General features: G+C 40.7%; 1 protein-coding gene across 5 annotated transcripts; it reads right to left on the bottom strand.

Moving 5' to 3' along the window:
- Nucleotides 1–2,870: 2,870 nt before the first annotated feature.
- On the bottom strand, nucleotides 2,871–18,296 carry mbd1b (methyl-CpG binding domain protein 1b). 5 transcript variants are annotated; one of them, XM_029683744.1, is made up of 18 exons: nucleotides 18,192–18,296; nucleotides 16,401–17,096; nucleotides 14,083–14,226; nucleotides 13,649–13,784; nucleotides 13,267–13,526; nucleotides 11,300–11,382; nucleotides 11,090–11,121; nucleotides 10,772–10,912; nucleotides 10,249–10,347; nucleotides 8,074–8,127; nucleotides 7,813–7,833; nucleotides 7,574–7,672; nucleotides 7,161–7,325; nucleotides 6,764–6,970; nucleotides 5,310–5,387; nucleotides 5,094–5,180; nucleotides 4,726–4,902; nucleotides 2,871–4,503 (listed from the first exon to the last, which is right to left on the bottom strand). In XM_029683744.1, exons 2-18 carry the CDS (start codon nucleotides 16,820–16,822, stop codon nucleotides 4,027–4,029), a joined length of 2,682 nt encoding a protein of 893 aa, XP_029539604.1. In that variant the 5' UTR covers nucleotides 16,823–17,096; nucleotides 18,192–18,296; the 3' UTR covers nucleotides 2,871–4,026. The 5 variants fall into 5 exon arrangements, with proteins under 5 accessions (XP_029539604.1, XP_029539607.1, XP_029539605.1 ...); XM_029683747.1 differs by having other exon boundaries at nucleotides 6,764–6,949; XM_029683745.1 differs by having other exon boundaries at nucleotides 10,249–10,344.
- Between the last annotated feature and the right edge of the window lie 1,958 nt (nucleotides 18,297–20,254).

Raw genomic sequence — 20,254 nt, 5'->3', positions numbered from 1 at the left:
TGTTAGGAAATACAGTCCTCAGGATGTATTACGGTCTGTCTGCCTCATTCAACAAGCTAAACCTGAACAGCCAGCCACCAATTGGACCCTGTGGAGGGTTTATGGAGGGTTGTAGGGTCAGGTGACATTCCAATATGATCTCTTCTCACTCTTTGTACCTCCCTGGACTACTGATCATAACATGCTTATCAGCACAGCCCAGGACAGTTTAGCACATGGGGGCTAATCCTATGGCAAGCCCAGTGTTCCCATTTTGAAAACCTTCCCTCTGCCCTTGATGGCTCGCTCCCCTATCTCGATCTGAAACAACTGTATAGGAGAAAGCAATCCAGTGATTCCTCCCCCTACTAGATAGCTGGTAGGTTCAAAGTAGAAGAGTATGGAACATGTTCCCATGTCCAGGGAGATAATTAATATACTGTTTTCCCATGATCCATAATACATGAAGGGATCTCTATGTATTCCAAATCAAATGTTGTCACATGCACCAAATACATCAGGTATAGACTTTACCGTGAAATGCTTGCTTACGAGCCCTTCAACAACGCACAGTTAAAAAATAATAATACAAAGAGGTCCTTGAAGTGAAAAATGTCCTCGTAATCGCTAGCGCTTGATATTGGTTCAAAAAAAATATTGACACATCACAATTTGTATGATACAAGGTATACCACTGTGCACTTTCACCTATCCAACTGAGACTGGGTCAGTTTGGCTGTGACTCAAGGAGATCCTTGAGTAGATCCTTATGCCCGGCAGCTTATAAGTACTTTCATGGAACATCAAGCTAGTTGATCAAATTAATGACTGGCTCTAGTTAAATTGGGCTTCGAGAAAATAGTGTGCACAAACCATACCCCTATAGACAAGCACTCAAAAGGTTTACTGTCTGCCATCCACTGATTTCCTGACAATGGTTTACTTTACGTTCTGTAACATCCTCTAATTGTCATGCATAATGAACTCAAAGACCATGCAAAAAAGATCACTTCTAAAGTGATCAGTACCAAAAATGTAACACTGCATTGGCAACAACGTAGAAAATCCCTTTCTGAGAACAGCAGCGTGTCTCAAACAGACCAAAGCAACAGCAGTGAATTACCCTGAGACAATGTCCAGGACAGATTTGAACAAGTCCCTCAGATCCTGGCAGCTCTAGATATCCTTGTTCAAGAATGTGTTCATAAGTGTTAATACCAGCACTTGTTAAATGTGTGTGGGAACATGCACACCTTACAGAGCTCATCTCTAATAACTCCACTGTTAAAGCTGAAATGATAAACAAAGTAACCATCTTAAAAGTTAAATCTGTAGGACAGTCTTAGACACTAAAAGGGACAGATTACAAAATAATTGCTTTGGAAAACAAGCAGTAAAAATTATACGTTTTAACTGCATTAACTATTGATGGGCCCTGTGTACTGTATGTATACATACTGTATGGAACATATATACTGTATGTATATGTTCCATATCATCCTCCTATGCATGTATGCAGCAACAGCTCGAGGAGATGATACAAATATGTCAGAAAATCCTACAAACATACAATTTTGCAGTATTCAGAATAAAATCTTGAAATCTCCTGGCAATTTAGTGTCCAACACGATATGGGAATTCATCAATGTGTCATGATGAAATGTCAAAATGTATGGTATGCTACAACCAGTAGTAATCACAACCCCAAATAGGCAGATGTTTTGGTTTTTCATGTGAGACAGGATTAGAACGCAGTGGGAAGGCAACAAATACATTACCCTGTCAGTAGTGAGGTTGTCAAATAGTATAATTATAAAAAAATATATATTACTGATTAAAAATGTTAATTCTAACAGCGAGAGACATGGCCATCACCACCATTCAATTAAACCCGGTTAAATAGGCTAAAACAGCAATAGCCTACGCTATTTCTTAATTGCGCCAGGACAGACTTTAAATGCACCTTTTGGCTGTAAAGTAATTCTACAAAATTATATTGCAGAAGGTTACTTGCCTGAAAAGGAAACCATTGATGAAGATTTGAAATCGCAAATTAACGAAGACGTGCCATATACTCATGGATTGTGGCTACAATATAGTTTCCGTGATATACACGTCCCTATAATGTTATAACGATGAGTTCATAGAGCCTATAGAATCCCATCCCTGAGAATATGACTGATGTGTGCGGAGGTCTCCATGGTGCTGTTCAATGTTGTAAAGCCACGGGAGACAGCCCGATCAAAGCCTCGCGATTATGTTCTTTGACTAAAATGTTACAATGTAGCCTAGCAATGGCCCATTCGCTATAATTTCCAGATATTGTTCTTCTGCGTATCCAATGTGGCTCCATATTCCAATTGAAATTCATTAACTGCCCTTTTCTCGCGCGTATACAACCCCCATCCTCCCTTGCGTCGATGCCTTGCGCTGCGCATCTCAAACAAACGTGAAACTGTCTTCACGGGAAAGGTCGTCCCTACTTGGATAAGATATAGAATATTTTTAATAGCATGCTTCATGTCACACATAATTACAATTTAACTCATGTTTTAGAACTAAATAAATACCTTCGTGTTGCAAGAATACATGTCCAAGGCGCTCGTGTCGTCCTGCATTACTGTTTGCCATGGTCACACCTAATATGTAAATTAGTAACGCGCTTCAGCCTTATAAAATAACCAAATAGCTAGACCGAGGTAGATTTTCTTTCAGTATGGTCATTCACTGCCTCCTGTTGTACCCTCATTTTTAAAAATGATTCCTATCCTGAATATTTTTTTGTTGTTGAAAAAAATGTGCTTGCCTTTTATACAATATAAATTAATTTAATGAATCAGAGCCATTTGTTTGGCTAAAATACTTCCCATACTTACATCGTAAACCACCACTTACATTTGGAAAAATAGGCTTTATTAAAAATCAGCAGAATTTGCTCATTTTACAAACGCATATTTCTCCATGATACCAAACCTTATAAAGAAACTATATGGAATAACGGTCTAAAGTAGAAAGAACACACTGACCAGAGCATAGACTGTAAAAAGAAAGGACCAGAGCCATAGGAATAGAATTCACAGGTCATGACAGAATCATTTCAGTGTTCACTTTTTTCAAATGCAGATACATTTAATGTAAAATAAATGTTTTAGAAAACAGTTTTGCAGAGAACTAAGTACTAATGCTTCAATTTGAGCACATCTGTATTTTTCAGATGTGTCTGAATAGAGCAACATCACTGTAGATACTTAACAGAATCTCCATGAGCAGTGAAAGATATAACATGCTACCGACGGTGTAATTCAAATCAAGCAAGCCGTTTGGCTGTGGTTCTCTTCAGATGATGATTAACAGTGGCAATGGGAAGATGACGCTTATAAGGATTATCACTGTCTCACCCTCTAGAAGAGGTTCTGGAACCCCTGCTTTCAAAACAACAACATTGGATCAGCCAACGGTTGACAGAATGTAATAATCCCATCCATTTAGGTCTTCATGTGGGACATTGGTTTCACATATTGATTAATTTATAAATCAATGATCTAATCGAACAATGTTCATGTGCTTATGATCAATAACTTGTCTGAAGGTTGCTTACGTTACCAAGATAAACCACTTAATATCTATCTACATAAGGAAATGTGGATGCACTGTGACCTTCCACATTGAGAACTAAACAAGAAAAAAATAAACGGGACACACGGCTCACATTGGGTGTCAGAGAGCGGCTGAAAGCTATAATATCTGTATTCTGTACTAGTAGTGCCTCAATCAACCTGAAAAGCTATTGCAAAAAAGCAGGCTTAAAAACCATAATGATTTGTACATTTATTTGTAAGATATACTTACGAAAAGGGCAATAAAACATCCCGTTTCAAATTTTCTTACATTTAATTGCAAAGTCCAGTGGTAAGTGTGTAAACCAGTCCTGGTTGTCCATCCCCAGCAAAGACTTGAGATGTTTTGTGAGGGCAGAGGTGTGATGCTGTGTGTAGTGGCCATTTGTTAGTTTTCTCCTGCTAAGTGACCATGCGGCATCAAATGTTCTTAATAGCTACACGATAAGGCCTTACACTTCGGACAGTGCTCTGTTTCTTTAAGTACCAGAAAGTCACAGGTTGATGCCCGCTCAATGATAATTGGAGCCTGGCTGAATGGCTGCTCCTTGGTCGGGACCCCCTGGCACACGTTGTACTTCTCCAGATCTAGCAGCAGGTTCACTACCTGGGGCACAGAGGTCAGGCCAGATGGGTGAGCTTCATACAGCGGGTGGGTGAGGAGCAGCTGTTGGCCCTGTACACAGATCTGATAGCAGAAGCCTAGGTCAATCTGGACAGTTGTGTCCACCATGTGGGAGAGCTTGGAGCACTGCAGTAGCTGTAGCATCGGGCCCTCCACCATTATGGCAAACCAGAGTGTGGGGAGTGCAGAGCTGCGCAGGGACTCCAGTAGCTTTAGCAGCTCATGGTCCTGGTCGATCCCACTTGTTCCTGCACTGTCAGCCAAACTGAAGATCTGAGTGATCTACAGAGAACATAATAGGAGTAACAGACTCCACTCTTACTCCAGTTGGAGATTTACTTGCACATGTATTTCTAATAGAATAACTTAACATTTTAAATCCAAGCATAATAACTCTAACACAGAACTTCCTGTAGTCAAACGAAAAGGTAATTATTAGCCTTAAATATTGGTTACAATGCTGTAAAGTGTACCTATGCACCAAAGCAGGAAGTGGTCACTTACCATAGGTGTGACCTCCTCTACTTCAGGCTCTCCAGATGGAGTTTCTACATGTTTCTCCACACTTAGCCTTCCTCCATTCATTCCACTCTGTCCATCCGGGGTTGCCAAGGACGTATTCTCACCTGGGGTTTCACCATATTGCACTGGGGGATCCGCCGGTTTGAACAGTGTGCAATACTGGGCAATAAGAAAGAAATACACCATACTCCAGTATAAAATGTTAAAAGTTAAACACTGAAGAGCACACTAGCCATAGGTCAAACAATTACTAGAGCTTACCTCTCCTGGATTGTGATTTTATTATACTGCAGTGTAAAACATTGCATGCTTAAGAGAATTTCAATAAGGTAAAGAGAAGGGTGACTCACTGCTGGAGAACTTAAATGGTTGAGGATATGTGGGACACGCTCCATTAGCGCATTCTTTTTGACAATTTCCATAGTCTCTTTATGCACCTGTAAAATATGAGAAATCTGTTGAAATTATTGTGTATTGGAATACTAAGTAAAAAATATTTTTTCACCAGAAGGTGAATGCCACAAAAGTAAACTTAAACGAAAGCTTAACTCCAATTTGATACTAACCTGGACTGTCGGTAGCTGGTTTCTGAAGTTCTCATCCTGGGGTATGCTACTGCTGGGAAGCATAGGGCGCCAATGTGCCTACGACAATAACATACATAAGACAGTGAGAAGAAAGTGGGAGCACATGATTTTAAAAACTTTGGTATAATTCAGTTTAATGTACACCATATAAATATACACAAACGTATGTGGACACAATTCCAAATTAGTGGATTCAGCTAATTTTGACCACACCGCCATGCAATCTCCATAGACAAACAGTCAGTAGAATGGCTTACTGAAGAGCTTAGTGACAGTCAAAGTGGCACCGTTATAGGATGCCACCTTTCCAACAAGTCAGTTCGTAAAATTTCTGCCCTGCTAGAGCTGCTCCAGTCAACTGTAAGTGCTGTTAATGTGAAGTGGAAACGTCTAGGAGCAACAACGGCTCACCCACAAAGTGGTAGGCCACACAAGCTCACAGAATGGGACCGTGAAGCACGTATGGCATAAAAATAGTCTGTCCTCGGCTGCAACACTCTACAGAGTTCCAAACTCCCTCTGGAAGCAACGTCAGCACAAGAACTGTTAAAATTGGGAGCTTAACGAAATGGGTTTCCATGGCCGAGCAGCCACACACAGCCGCACGCACACAAGCCTAAGATCACCATGCACAATGCCAAGCTCACCGCCATTGGACTCTGGAGCAGTGGAAACGCGTTTTCTGGAGTGATGAATCACGCTTCACTATCTGGCAGTCCGACAGACGAATCTGAGTTTGGCGGATGCCAGGAGAATGCTACCTGCCCCAATACATAGTGCCAACTGTAAAGTTTGGTGGAGGATGAATATTGGTCTGGGGTTGTTTTTCATGGTACGGGCTAGGCTCCTTAGTTCCAATGAAGGGAAATCTTAACCCCACAGCATACAGTGACATTTTAGACAATTCGGTGCTTCCAACTTTGTGGCAAGAGTTTGGGGAAGGCCCTTTCCCGTTTCAGCATGACAATGCCCCTGTGCACAAAGTGAGGTCCATACAGAAATGGACTGTCGAGATCGGTGTGGAAGAACTTGACTGGCCCGCACAGGGCCCTGACCTCAACTCCATCGAACACCTTGGAATGCCGGTTGCGAGCCAGACCTAATCGCCCAACATCAGTGCCCGACCTAACTAATGCGTTTGTGGCTGAATGGAATTAAGTCCCTGCAGCAATGTTCCAACATGTTCTCGTGGAAAGTCTTCCCAGAAGAGCAGCAAAGGGAGGGGACCAACTCCATATTAATGCCCATGATTTTGGAATGAAATGTTCGACGAGCAGGTGTCCACATACTTTTGGTCATGTAGTGTATCAGTATTTGCATGGAATCCTGTACTCAAGACAATTACAATAATGTGACGATGACATGGGACAACAATAAAATGTTTTTTAACACAACAAAATAGGGAAAGGCTATCTCCACATAGCAGAACTCACCGTTTCCATGGAGTTTTCATCATCTTCCTGCAGAGGCTCGTCTATATCATCAGTGAAATCCAGGTCCACTTCCCGCTGCGGTGTTTTACTTTTCTTTGGGGTGGTCTTGCGACTGTATGTAAAGTGAGGTCTAGGCCTGCCAAGCTGCACCCAACCCTCTTCGGACCCAAAATCAGTCTGACCCAACTGAAAGGGCAACAAGTGTCTCTGTCAAACACATACATACATACACATAAGAGCACCATTGAAAACATTGTTAGGAGTCCATTCATGGCATAACAATGAGTATGGCCATTGCTTAATTACAAGGACTAATTCAAAAGGGTTTGCCAAAAATTGTCACCCTCAAATGCTGATATGATTGACAAGTCATCATATGTGAGTAATCAACCCTTACCATGGCCTGTTTCTGGCACTGCCGCAGACGGCACTTCTGTCTCTTCTTATTGCTGCCTCCAAACTTGGGTTTGTCTATGCAGAAATCACAAGTCCCACAGTCCATCCTACTATTACAAGCTTCACACTTCCCACAGGAGCGTCGCTTACGTTTCCTTATCCAAGCCTGAAAGACAGAATGAGAAAAAAATACTGATATTAAGAAAAATATATATATTTGAACTAATACATGTCACTGTCTAGATATTCAGTGGACAGATAAAGGAGCTTGTTAGCCCAAACTGTGACCAACTTCAGATGGAGTCCTCCCTAGGGAGAGCATGGTTTTTAGATTGGGGGGGGGGTGTAATTGGCCAGCAGAGGGAACTCCTAGATAGAAGTGGGGTAGGACTTATTTCTTGAAGCAGAGCTTACCTCATAGTCAGCATCATCACCATCAAACTCTTCATCGTCATCATCTATATCGACATTCACAGAGAAATCTTCGGGGTCACTGTATTGAGGAGTGGAGTTCTGTGGGAATAATGAGTAAGATCTGTTCTGCTGTCTCCTTGGGTCTTTATTCAATTACATTCATTGTTTCCATTGCATATTCAATTAACAATGAGGTCAGGATTGGAGGAGTATTATTAGAGATGGCTGGGTATTGTTACCTGCAATTCTCCGCTGTCAATCTGCCGAAAAAATATATTTATATTCAGTTATGGGTGTTTTTCATGGAGACGTGAAGAGAACATTACAAATAAACTGCCAATGTTCACATGTGGACATGTGGGAAATGCTGCCCTTAAATTGAGTAAGCGGAATAGATACTCAATAGCCTTCATCATTTTTAATTTACATGCATTCAGATGTGTTATTTACTTTGAAAGACAGAGTAGAATACACTTGGTAATAGGATTCTAGTCAATTACCTTGAAATTCGTCATGGGATGGGGATCCAACTTTTGGGGACCTTCGGGTTTGTGCTGAAATACAAATCAAATAAAATAGGATCACTTATTTCTTCATTCATTGTCCGTCTTTTATTATGTCTTTAACTTAAACTCAGCTGTTCCCTTGTTCATACAGGACACTATTCCTTTGTTTAAATGGGCTACTAAAACATAGCAGGCTAAGACATGACAGACAGGCCGGTATCTTGGCGAGACTAAGACGGAGAAAAATCGACCGTCACTCCCCTCCATTCTATTGTGAAATGTCCAGTCACTCGAGAATAAGATGGAGGAGGTTAGTTCGTGAGAGTCTCCTATCAGAGAGATGCAACTGGATCCTGGACTTCCTGACGGGCTGTACCCAGGTGGTGAGGGTAGGCAACTAAAACTCCACCACACTGACCTTAGACAAGGGGGCATCTCAGAGGTGTGTGCTTAGTCCCCTCCTGTACTCCCTTTTAATCCACAACTGTGTGGCCACTGGCCCTTGGATCCTCAAAAAGTTACAACTGCACCCCTGAGAAGAACAACTGGGATGTCCGGCCCACCCTCTGCACATCACAGGGGCTGAGTTCCCTGGCACCGAGGACCTCTATATCAGGCGGTGTCAGAAGAAGGAACGAAAAATTGCCAAAGACTCCAGCCACCCAAGCCATAGACTGTTGACTCTGCTACCGTCCAGCAAACGGTACCGGAGAGTTGTCTCTTGGACCAACAAGCTCCGAGACAGATTCTACCCCAAGCAATAAGACCACTAAATAGCTCATTAAAAATGGATACCTGGACTATCTGCATTGATGCAATCTTGCACTGACGATGCACAATCACATGATTTTTATATAACTGGTACTCTGTAGGCCAGGTCATCCGATACAGCACTACAACTCTCCTTGGTCAAATAGTGGGACTATCATTTGTTTTTCAACAGGACAATACCCAAAACACACCTCCAGGTTATATAAGGGCTATTTGACCAAGGACAGTAATGGCGTGCTGCATCAGATGACCCGGCCTCCACAATCACCCGACCTCAACCCAATTGAGATGGTTTGGGATGAGTTGGACCACAAAGTGAAGGAAAAGCAGCCAACAAGTGCTCAGCATATGTGCGAACTCCTTCAAGACTGTTGGAAAAACATTCCAGGTGAAGCTGGTTGAGGGAATGCCAAGAGTGTGCAGAGCTTTCATCAAGGCAAAGGGTGGCTTCTTTGAATAATCGAAAATATATTAAGATTTGTTTAACACTATTTTGGTTACTATGATTCCATATGCGTTATTTCATCATTTTGATATCTTCACTATAATTTGACAATGTATAAAATAGTAAAAATAAAGAAAAACCCTTGAATGAGTCGGTGTGTTCAAACTTTTGACTGGTACTGTGTATCTCTATTATGGTGGGAATACTTTGGAACAGATTTCCAAAATTAAAATCACTTAGCGCTGATTTACTGGTATTTTTATAGTCTTTGATGTCCAACAATTAAAACGTGGGTCCCAGAAATGTTCCACATGCACAAAAAGATTCTCTTAAATTCAGTGAACAAATTTGGTTACATCTACCTGACAGGTGTGGCATTTCAAGAAGCTGATTAAACAGCATACTATTACACAAGTGCAACCTGTGCTGGGGACAATAAAAGGCCACTAAAATGTGCAGTTTTGTCACAGCACAATGTCACAGATGTCTGAAGTTGAAGGAGCGTGCAATTTGCATGCAGAATGCAGGAATGTCCACCAGAGCTGTTGCCAGAGAATCTAATGTTCATTTCTCTACCATAAGCCGCCTCCAACGTTTTAGAGAATTTGGCAGTACGTCTAACCGGCCTCACAACCGCAGACCACATGTATGGCGTCATGTGGACGAGCGGTTTGCGGATGTCAACGTTGTGAACAGAGTGTCCCATGGTGGCAGTGGGGTTATGGCATGGGCAAGCATAAGCTACGGACAACGAACACAATTTCATTTTATCGATGGCAATTTGAATGCACAGAAATAATGTGACGAGATCCTGAGGCCCATAGTTGTGTCATTCATCAGCCGCTATACCCTCATGTTTCAGCATGATTATGCATGGCCCCATGTCGCAAGGATATGTACACAATTCCTGGATGCTGAAAATGTCCCAGTTCTTCCATGGCCTGTATACTCACCAGACATGTCACTCTTTGGGCATATTTGGGATACTCTGGATCGACGTGTACGACAGCGTGTTCCAGTTCCCGCTCTTGTCCAGCAACTTCGACCAGCTTCTGAAGAGGAGTGGGACAACATTCCACGGGCCACAATGAACAGCCTGATCAACTCTATGCAAAGGAGGTGTCGCGTGGGATGAGGTAAATGGAAGTTACACCAGATACTGACTGGATTTCTGATCCACGCGCCTACCATTTTTTTAAAAGGCATCTGTATTTCCAGTCATGTGAAATCCATAGACTAGGGCCTAATTACTTTATTTCAATTGACCTCCACACATTGATCACATTGATCTCGTACTGATACTCCCTGTATAATGGCTTAGTTCTTGTGCATTTTACTCCACGTGTTACTATTTTATTTATTTTTAACTCTGCTTCGTTGGGAAAGACTCGTAAGCAAGCATCACAGGGTAAAGTCTACACCGGTTGTTTTCGGCACATGTGACAAATAAAATACAAATGTGATCTGAGTCTGTACCTTGCGGATCGGACATAAACATTTGCGTTTCCGACAGCTGACAGGTTTTCTGGAGTCAGGGTTCAGCGCTTTTTTGCAGTTAGCACAGCTCCCACAATCCTCTGTGGTAAGGCAAGCCTTACAGTTACCACAAGGAATCCACTATAAAAGATAAGAAAATGTAGAGTATTCCCCTCTATTCAGACCCATGTTGATTAATCATCGTTTAACCATGTAAAAATGAATTAAGTAAAGTACAAAACAAACTATAAGGAGCATGAAAAGTGTGTTAAAAACAGAGAACTTAAGGGAGTAATTAGTTGAGGAACACTTGTTTACCTTCCTGAATCTTTGATGAACTGGATTCTTGCCTAAAGAAATGAGAGATACTGTTAACACAATCTCAAATGGAACCTTAATAAAAAGTTTTTTTTTTTTTTAAAAGCCACATTTACAATGTCTTAAAATATGTCAATTCTGTTCCTCTTAAAAAGGATTTTGTGTAATGGCTTTCCTTTCATTAGATTGACATTAAATAAGATGACATACCCCTGCATTTGGGGCAACAGGGATTCTTCATCTGTCTTTCATACTCAAAGCCTGTGTATGAATTATCACAAATGGTACAGACGCTGAAATAAAGAATATTGAAGCAAGTTACCTAAGGTTCAAAGGGCGTAATATCACAATCACTCACATGTATTCTTTGATTATTTTACGTACAAAAGCTGTATATATATTTTTTTTTTCAAGCTGACATATAGCTTAAACCATGATTACGTATTAGGAAGGTGTTAAACTTTTTTTTAAACCTCTTAGATGTAAAGTCCCCTGTATAAGGGACCTGCTTGGTTCTGGTACTGGTTCCAACAGACATACATTTTTTATAATTATGTGGACCGCGTAGATCGAATGGCTTGCATTGAGCGATAGCCCTGGTTCCCACAGAAACAATTGTATATGGTTTTAGCCTGTGTGAAGTAGGATGTGAAATCTGAAACCACTTGCAGCTGGGATGTCCCTCCTACCATTTAATTCGCTCTTCCGACTGTCTATCAGCTCCGGGCTGAACCCTACATCACAGCCACATGCCTGCAATCCTTACATCATAACGCAGCAGGAGAGTGGTTCATCGATATAGAACATTCATAGATCGATTTATAGCTATTAATCTAAAATGATTCATCGATTTTAAACAGAAAACTTTCACTGGTTGATCTTCAAGGAATTCCTAGTTGATCACCAAACATCTCCGCAGAAAAGTCAACGATAAAAGCTTGCGCACTTATTTCTTTATTGTGTTGCGCTGTTGGCAGAAGGTGCACTTGATTCAGAAGCCCTGCGCACCAGGTAAGCAAAGTGTTCCTATTTTGAACCATTAAAATGTCTGAAAAGACAAACTCTGCCTAATCAATAGACCGGGAGATCTCTGGCTAAATTGAGTGTGCCTACAGCACTGGCCAATTGGATAGCTCAAATCACCATGCCTAAAGAGCTTCCACAACCCTGGCACCAAGTTTGATACTAGCCTACGTAAGATTTAATCACTTTTAAAACCATGACCACTGAGAGACTGTCAAAGAATACAGCACAGAGTGAGTTCATGTTTCAGTTTTTATTCCGCAATGTCAGTTATAAAAATCTATTACAAAACGTGCATCTCCCTACTTCCACTCGCAATGCAATGTATAAGTAGTCAAGTGTATCGATAGCCCTGAGTTTTAATTATTAATATCATTGTGTCTATTTAAATATTGAGGAATATAACAACATTGGTAGGCCTGGAATATAGCCAATATGCTGTGATAATGGATTAGGTCTATTGCACAAACATCCCTACACAACTGTTTTTATTAGGATATATATATATATAAATATTTTTTAAACATGACTTAAATTATCTGAGTGGTAGATCTCAGCTCGCTTTTCGAATGCGAAAGTGATCTTGACTAAGGATAGGTTTGTGACCACTGTCATAGATGGACATTAATAATATGAGGTGAAAGGTGAGTTCCTAACGAGTTCGGGAAGCCAAGCTAGAGCTCTTTGTGACATTCACAGCGGTGGGGGCTGAAGTTTTGATCAAGAGAGCCCTTCAGAAAATATGGACATTTTCTCTAACACTAAACATACAAATATGTATTTACAGTTATAAGGAAGGTGAAATATTATAGTTAGTGGTTTTATAATTTGATTATACCATATTTAGAAAGCATAAACATCATTTCAAGCCTTATTCATAGTTTTGTTGAATAGGAAATAAGTCATAAAATATTTCATATTTTAATCTTATTTGTACTTCAACCTTCAAAAGTGATTACACCTCAGCAATTTTTTATTTTTTAATTACCAGAAAGGTGAGTATGCAGCATAACTAGTTACTGTTTATCGTCCTCATGATAAATAATTACTTTCAGGGACTACGTACATTACATTTTAGATCACATGTAGATAGATTAAAAATGTTCAATTCTCAGCAATAAAATTACGAGATAATATAGGAGCATTTGACTCACCAAAAGGAGGGCTCTGAACCAGCCTTCCCATTGATGGAGACTGAAAGCGCTGACACAGGGCTCCAGGGCAGTTTAGTTGCACTGTGCTTCATACCTTCCACATCATGAGCAACAGAGGCTGAACTTATCTGTGTGAGAGAGGTGTTTGGTCTTGGGGGAGTGATATGTTGGAGGTGGGGGTCTCTGCTTGGCGTGCCCATGGAGCTGGACTCTGAGGAAAAGCCACAGTCCACTGAGGTAGAATGATCCTTCTGTATCTTCTAACAGACCATGGGTTGGAAGAGACGAGATGGAAGTTGTTAGAAAATAAATTGAAATTAGTGAAGGTAAAGATAAATTATCATTTCAAGTGTAAATGCTGGGAGCCTTTTTCTTTTATAACCTTTCTCAGGCGCAGTGTCTTGGGTTGTCCAGCACCCCTGAACACCCCTGTTTTGTAATCAAACATTGTCATGTCCAGAGTATCTGCCAGGACTTTGGAAAGCTCAACTCTACTTCTCACACGCTCATTACTCGGGCTTCGGGGAACAGAGAAGGGAAGAAAGATAGTGTGACCCATTAGTGGCATCAATAGTTTAAAGTCACCTAAAAGCATATAATACTGACATAACAAAATGCATGTGCGTGCAGTGAGCCTGTATTATTAGGTTAATTGTTTCTACCACATTTTTGTGTGGTATATTCACACAATAGGTACAGTAAGTGAGCCTTAGTAAATAACAATGAACCTTACGTCATAAGACAATATCAGTGGTTAAAAATATAAAACTGGCCATTGGACTAAAAATGTATAGAGTTTTGCCAGAATGTTTTTACCTCATGTAATAAACGTCACTCTGGCCAACACTAGAACCCGAGCGACGAACAACCGCCTTGCGCTTCCACCCCTCTCCAAGTGCCGGCCAGTCCTCCCAGCCCTCTTCAGTTTTCACTCTTTTCTTCCGCCTATAAACAGAAAACCTGGCATAAAATAAAAACTAAATGTCATAGTATTGTCATCATAGGAGAATAAAATATAACTGGAAAGCACATCAACTGGATACTTTTTGTAGTTTGACTGGCTACATATTTGCTACAAGTAATAACATTTGGGGCCTATTTCACACACACAGAAAAATCCTTTAAAATTTAGGCTACTTCTATGTTGGAGAGTAAATTATCCAACTTCTGTATTGATTTAGTCTGGGCCTGTGAAATCCTGACATGTTATAGGGCAACAGTAACAGAGTGACTGAGATTCTGATTTTTCACTTTAAAATATACACCACTGTTCAAAAGTTTGGGGTCATTTCGAAATATCCTTGTTTTTGAAATTAAAGCACATTTTTTTGTCCTTTAAAATAACATCAAATTGATCAGAAATACAGTGTGGACATTGTTAATGTTGTAAATGACTATTGTAGCTGGAAACGGCTGATTTTTTAAATAGAATATCTACATAGGCATACAGAGGCCCATTATCTGCAACCATCACTCCTGTGTTCCAATGGCATGATGTGTTAGCTAATCCAAGTTGATCATTTTAAAAGGCTAATTGATCAAAAGAAAAGCATTTTGCAATAATGTTAGCACAGCTGAAAACTGCTGTTCTGATTAAATAAGCAATAAAACTGGCCATCTTTAGACTAGTTGAGAATCTGGAGCATCAGCATTTGTGGGTTCGATTACAGGCTCAAAATGGCCAGAAACAAGGAACCTTCTTCTGAAACCCGTCAGCCTATTCTTGTTCTGAGAAATGAAGGCTATTCCATGCGATAAATTTCCAAGAAACTGAAGATCTCGTACAACGTTGTGTACTACTCCTTTCACAGAGTTGCAAAGAAGAATGCATATCTCAGACTGGCCAAAGAAAAGAAAAAGATGGGCAAAAGAACACAGACACTGTACAGAGGAACTCTGTGCAACGTAGCCTAGTGGTTAGAGCATCAGGCCAGTATCCGAAAGGTTGCAAGATCAAATCCCTGAGCTGACAAGGTACAAATCTGTCGTTCTACCCCTGAACAAGGCAGTTAACCCACTGTTCCTAGGCAGTCATTGAAAATAAGAATTTGTTCTTAACTGACTTGCCTAGTTAAATAAAGGTAAAATAAAAAATAAATAAAAAGGCCAGCATCGCAGAATTGCCTCTTCACTGTTGACGTTGAGACTGAAGTTTGCGGGCACTGTTTAATGAAGCTGCCAGTTGAGGACTTGTAAGGCGTCTGTTTCTCAAACTAGACAATCTAATGTACTTGTTCTCTTGCTCAGTTGTGCACCCACTCCTCTTTCAATTCTGGTTAGGACCAGTGGGCACTGTTCTGTGAAGGGAGTAGTACACAGCGTTGTACGAGATCTTCAGTTTCTTGGCAATTTCTCACATGGAATAGCCTTCATTTCTCAGAAGAAGAATAGACTGACGAGTTTCAGAAGAAGGTTCTTTGTTTCCGGACATTTTGAGCCTGTAATCGAACCCACAAGTGCTGATGCTCTAGATACTCAACTAGTCTAAAGAAGGCCAGTTTTATTGCTTCTTTAAAATCAGCAGAACAGTTTTTAGCTGTGGGTTTTCTAATGATCAATTAGCCATTTAAAATGATAAACATAGATTAGCTAACACAACGTGCCATTGGAACACAGGAGTGAAAGTTGCTGATAATGGGTCTCTGTACGCCTATGTAGATATTCCATTTTTTTTTTATCTGCCGTTTCCAGCTACAAGTCATTTACAACATTAACAATGTCTACACTGTATTTCTGATCAATTTGATGTTATTTTAAATGGACAACATTTTTACTTTTCTTTCAAAAACAAGGACATTTCTAAGTGACCAAACCTTTGAACGGTAGTATATGTGAAACAAAAACCCAATGATTGCAAAGCTAAACAAACCCTACAACTCCACATGCACAAGGACTACTTTTAACAATTTCCACGGAACATTTTAAAGTCACATTTACTTGAAGAACAGTACAGATTAAGTTTGGTAACAGAATGATGGTTTGTGCTGTCTGTTACCAAACTTGGCATCTGCACTGTTCTTCAAGTAAATGTGTTTTGTAAAATGTTCTGAGTGTGTCACTATTACCCTATAATAACGTTACTAGAACAGCAGTCAATGCTAGTCAAATCAAGTGTCACATATCACTTAACATACAGGTTGTTGTTGTTCTTGATGTTCCTCTCACTGCCTGCCACGCTTCCGCTCCTTTCGCTCCCTGCAACACTCTCCTCTTCAGCATCCCCTCTGCTATTCATGTGTCGCTCCCCCATAGCAAGGCCCACGTCCAAGCCCTGTGTGTCATCTTCATAATTGTCATCCTCCAGGGGTTCAAACCAGTCTATAGGGGGCTCTAAAGCAACTCCCCCTGGGATCTTCTCTGTATGGCCATGGTCTGTCATCACAGGACCTGAGGTGGCATGATCCTGAATGTCAAGACTGTCCGAGGGAGCCAGGGCCTCCAGTGGTGATAGGACCTCAGAGGTCCTCTCCATCCCATTGTCCCCGACCTCAATCCTCTCCTCCCTTTCTAGAAGTGCATCATTTGTAGGTTTGAGTACCTCTCCGTCGACCTCCATGTCTTGAGTCCCTGGCCCACTCCCTGAAATTTGGTTATTCAGCAGTACTTAACTAATTTCTGGGGCTCATGAAGCCATAGGGACTTAAGGTTCTCCAAAATGTTTTCTTGAACAATGACTTCTAAAGTACACTCTTAGGTTCACACTTCCAATACTTTGCATAACAATACAGATGAGTGCTCACATCCAGTGGGGTTCGAGAGTAATTCAAGCAAAAACTTAACTTCAGCAGGGCTTTCCAAAACCGTTATGTCTTCCCATTGATGTATAGGACCTGGTAATGAGATTAAGTTTAAATACATTACATCATCATCATTAGCTTTACACAGACTTTTAACAGTGTTTCACATGGGTATATCCTGAATCAATGCACCCAGATAGTAATGCCATCACCAATACACCATGCTGAGCTGGACAAGACGTTTCAACCGAGTCGAGCCACTGACATGAACGATGACGATGCTTGACTGGCAGTCTGCTAATTGTCAGAGACAGTGAGTGAGTTAATCATATTATAGCTAACGTTATATTTTGTCAAGTTAAATCATCTAGGTAGCTAGCTGGCTTGACAGTCAGCTGGCTGGCTATAATATGGTAATTCACATGTGGCAATTTACTAGCTAACGTTAGCTACAATCAGCCAACGTCAATCAATTAACTTCTATAGTAGTTAGGTAACGTTAATGCTCCTCTCTGTCTGTTGGGATTATTTTAAGTGACGGCGTTCAGATATTATTTGGTAGGGAACGATATAATAGGTGATAGTAGCATTATTATAAATCCTAGTTAGTTATGCTACCGTAGTTAAATAAAGGTTAAATAAAATTAAAAAATAATTCACTAATTTTGGTTGCTAGCTAGGTTGCTAGCTAGGTTGCTAACATAGTTATTTTCGATGCAACCAAGAGAGCTTTGACATTGAGCTGCACAGTGAAGTGTCAAAAGTCTTGGTTGCATCGCAGTTACTAACGTAACGTACGTTAGTTAGCAAACAAGCTAACAACCCTTCACGACCACCATAACGTTATGCAAAGCCAGAGAAGACAAAACTAATGCAAATACAGGTCACATATCAAATCCTAAACAACTACCAAGATACGGCAGACAAATAGAGCAAAAATAGCTATTTGTGTTAGTTAGCTATTAGAATCAATGCTAGCGGAAGAACAGATAGCCATTAGCAGTTGTCACGTTAGCTAGCTATTTGGTTATGGTGACGTTGGTTACGAGACTACAGTGAACAGAACTAACATCCTCCCACCATTTGCACCGCTTGGTATGAAAGACATCATTGTGATAAAATGACGCAGTTCCACAAACAAAACGGCAGAAAATATGTTCAAAACAGTATAAAATATCGAAAACTTACTCTCGACTGTTTAAAACCCGGTAATCACCTGCAACATACCCGGAAACACATTATGCACGCATGACGGACTGTGTTATTCGGTATCCTTGGGACGTAGTTGACGTTTAAAATGGTTAGGATGGACGTCAGAATTGGGGATACGTCCCAAGGGTTGGCTGCTTTCAGTCGTTAGCTAGCTACTAAACTAACTTGTCGTAACTACCACTGAATTGGTCTGGCATTGCCAAGCCTGAACTGAAATACCAGACTTGCTACATAACGTTCATTTTTTAAATAATGTTGTCCTTTCCACAATATTTAATTAATGAACATATAATGTGGTCGTAGAGACGAGGGGCTACAACACGATACCATAAATAGAACAATTATGTTTTAGTTATACAAATATTTTATGATACGTATTCTGCTACTAGCAGTGCTAGCTGTTTTCTATGTAAAATATGTGTGACTATCTGACGTTATCTGATCATCGCTTCAGCTAGCTAGCTTTCTCCAGGTTAGTTCTAAATAGGACCACCAACAAGTAAGGGTAGTTAGTTAGCTAACTAGCTAGCTGCCTTCAATACTTGGTGGCTTTACTGATAGTGACAGACAAGATCGGGAGCTGATATTAAAAGACACCAAGCATCGAGCTAACGTTAAATGCTAACGCTACCTACTGTAGTAACGTTAGCTATCATACCAAACAGGTGTATATGTGTGTGTCTGTCTGTCTGTCAAGTTATACTGTACAAGGAAAACTGCTTGACATGCCAAGTTTTGACCATCAACCACTCTCTGCCATCAGGTGAGTATAAATTAATGATCAACCATTGTCTATATGGTGTATTTTTTGTCTATATGGTGTAGGTAGCTGGCTATAGGTGGTCATTCCCTCCACCCAATAAAGCCAGAGATGAAAGGAATTAAGATTGATCGTTCATTTGTTCAGTCATTCAATTATTCTCAATGGTAATTAGTGAGTATATCTCTAGAGAAATAGGTGGGCATGCTAAGCATGCCTGCTTATGGCCACCACTACACCTGCACAACTGAGTGAGATTGAAGCTGACAGTGTTGACAGTGACACTTCACATATAGGCAGGCAGGCACAACACTTCTGCCATTCCCTGCCTAGCATGGTATGGCTCTGTATATACTAGAGCCTTCAAACTACACTTTGGACCTCCAAGCCAATTCCACTGCCTTTTTCCATTGATCCCCTCTAATCAGGGGCTGATTTTAGACCTGGGACACCAGTGCAATTAATTATGAGGTAGAACAGAACCAGCAGGCTCCAGACCTCATAGGGTAAGATTTGAGTACCCCTGTATTAGAGTATAATTACATATTTCACCTTTGTTGTTCTAGAGAGGGACAGGGGGCGTGTGTAATTTGCGATAATCAAAATGTACTTGTATTTGAGTCTGTGTGTAGATTCATCATTCTCCATAGACGCTGGATGCAGAATTACAGTCCCTTACAATCCCCCACATCCTACACATGTTCATTAGAGAAGGAAATCCCTAGACATGGAGCAGCTGCAGCAGCTAGACCACTCCCAACAGGTAACACACACACACACAGGAATGGATGAGCACACATGGACACACATTGTCATCATTTCCACATAGAAAGGCTTAGTCTGCACTGAGAATCTTATGAGATTGTGTGTGCATGTGTATGTGTGAGGTAAGGAGGTGTGGGGTGGGTGGGGGCAGGCAGACTGTCGTACCTTCTGTCCTCTCTGAAGGGGTTAGTGTGTGAGGGATTTAGCCTGCTGATTCTGATGCTGCACCCTCTGAGGAAGAACATCCTGAAAAACATGACCTTCCTCTCCTTTCACTAGAACACATACATCTCAAACTCCACCTACAGTACCAGTCAACAGTTTGTACACACCTACTCATTCCAGGGTTTTTCTTTATTTTTACTATTTTCTACATTGTAGAATTATAGTGAAGAAGTCAAAACTATGAAATAACACATATGGAGTCATGTATTAACCAAAAACGTGTTAAACAAATCAACATATATTTTTTATTTGAGATTCTTCAAAGTAGCCACCCTTTGCCTTGATGAGA

Source organism: Oncorhynchus nerka, linkage group LG15 (assembly GCF_034236695.1).
Source record: "Oncorhynchus nerka isolate Pitt River linkage group LG15, Oner_Uvic_2.0, whole genome shotgun sequence".
NCBI classification, from domain to species: Eukaryota; Metazoa; Chordata; class Actinopteri; order Salmoniformes; family Salmonidae; genus Oncorhynchus; species Oncorhynchus nerka.
The sequence above is the reverse complement of the archived record's forward strand: the minus strand, read 5'-3'. Positions and strand labels throughout refer to the sequence as shown.

What these genes read in the sequence shown, in the direction of transcription:
- mbd1b (XM_029683744.1), bottom strand. Translation starts at nt 16,822, where the DNA reads ATGGAGGTCGACGGAGAGGTACTCAAACCTACAAATGATGCACTTCTA. An exon ending in AGACACTGCGCCTGAGAAAG is followed by an intron (nt 13,527 to 13,648) that starts GTTATAAAAGAA and finishes ATGGTCTGTTAG; the next exon opens with AAGATACAGAAGGATCATTC. An exon ending in CCCAAAGAGTGACATGTCTG is followed by an intron (nt 8,128 to 10,248) that starts GTGAGTATACAG and finishes TTTGTATTTCAG; the next exon opens with CACAAACCCGAAGGTCCCCA.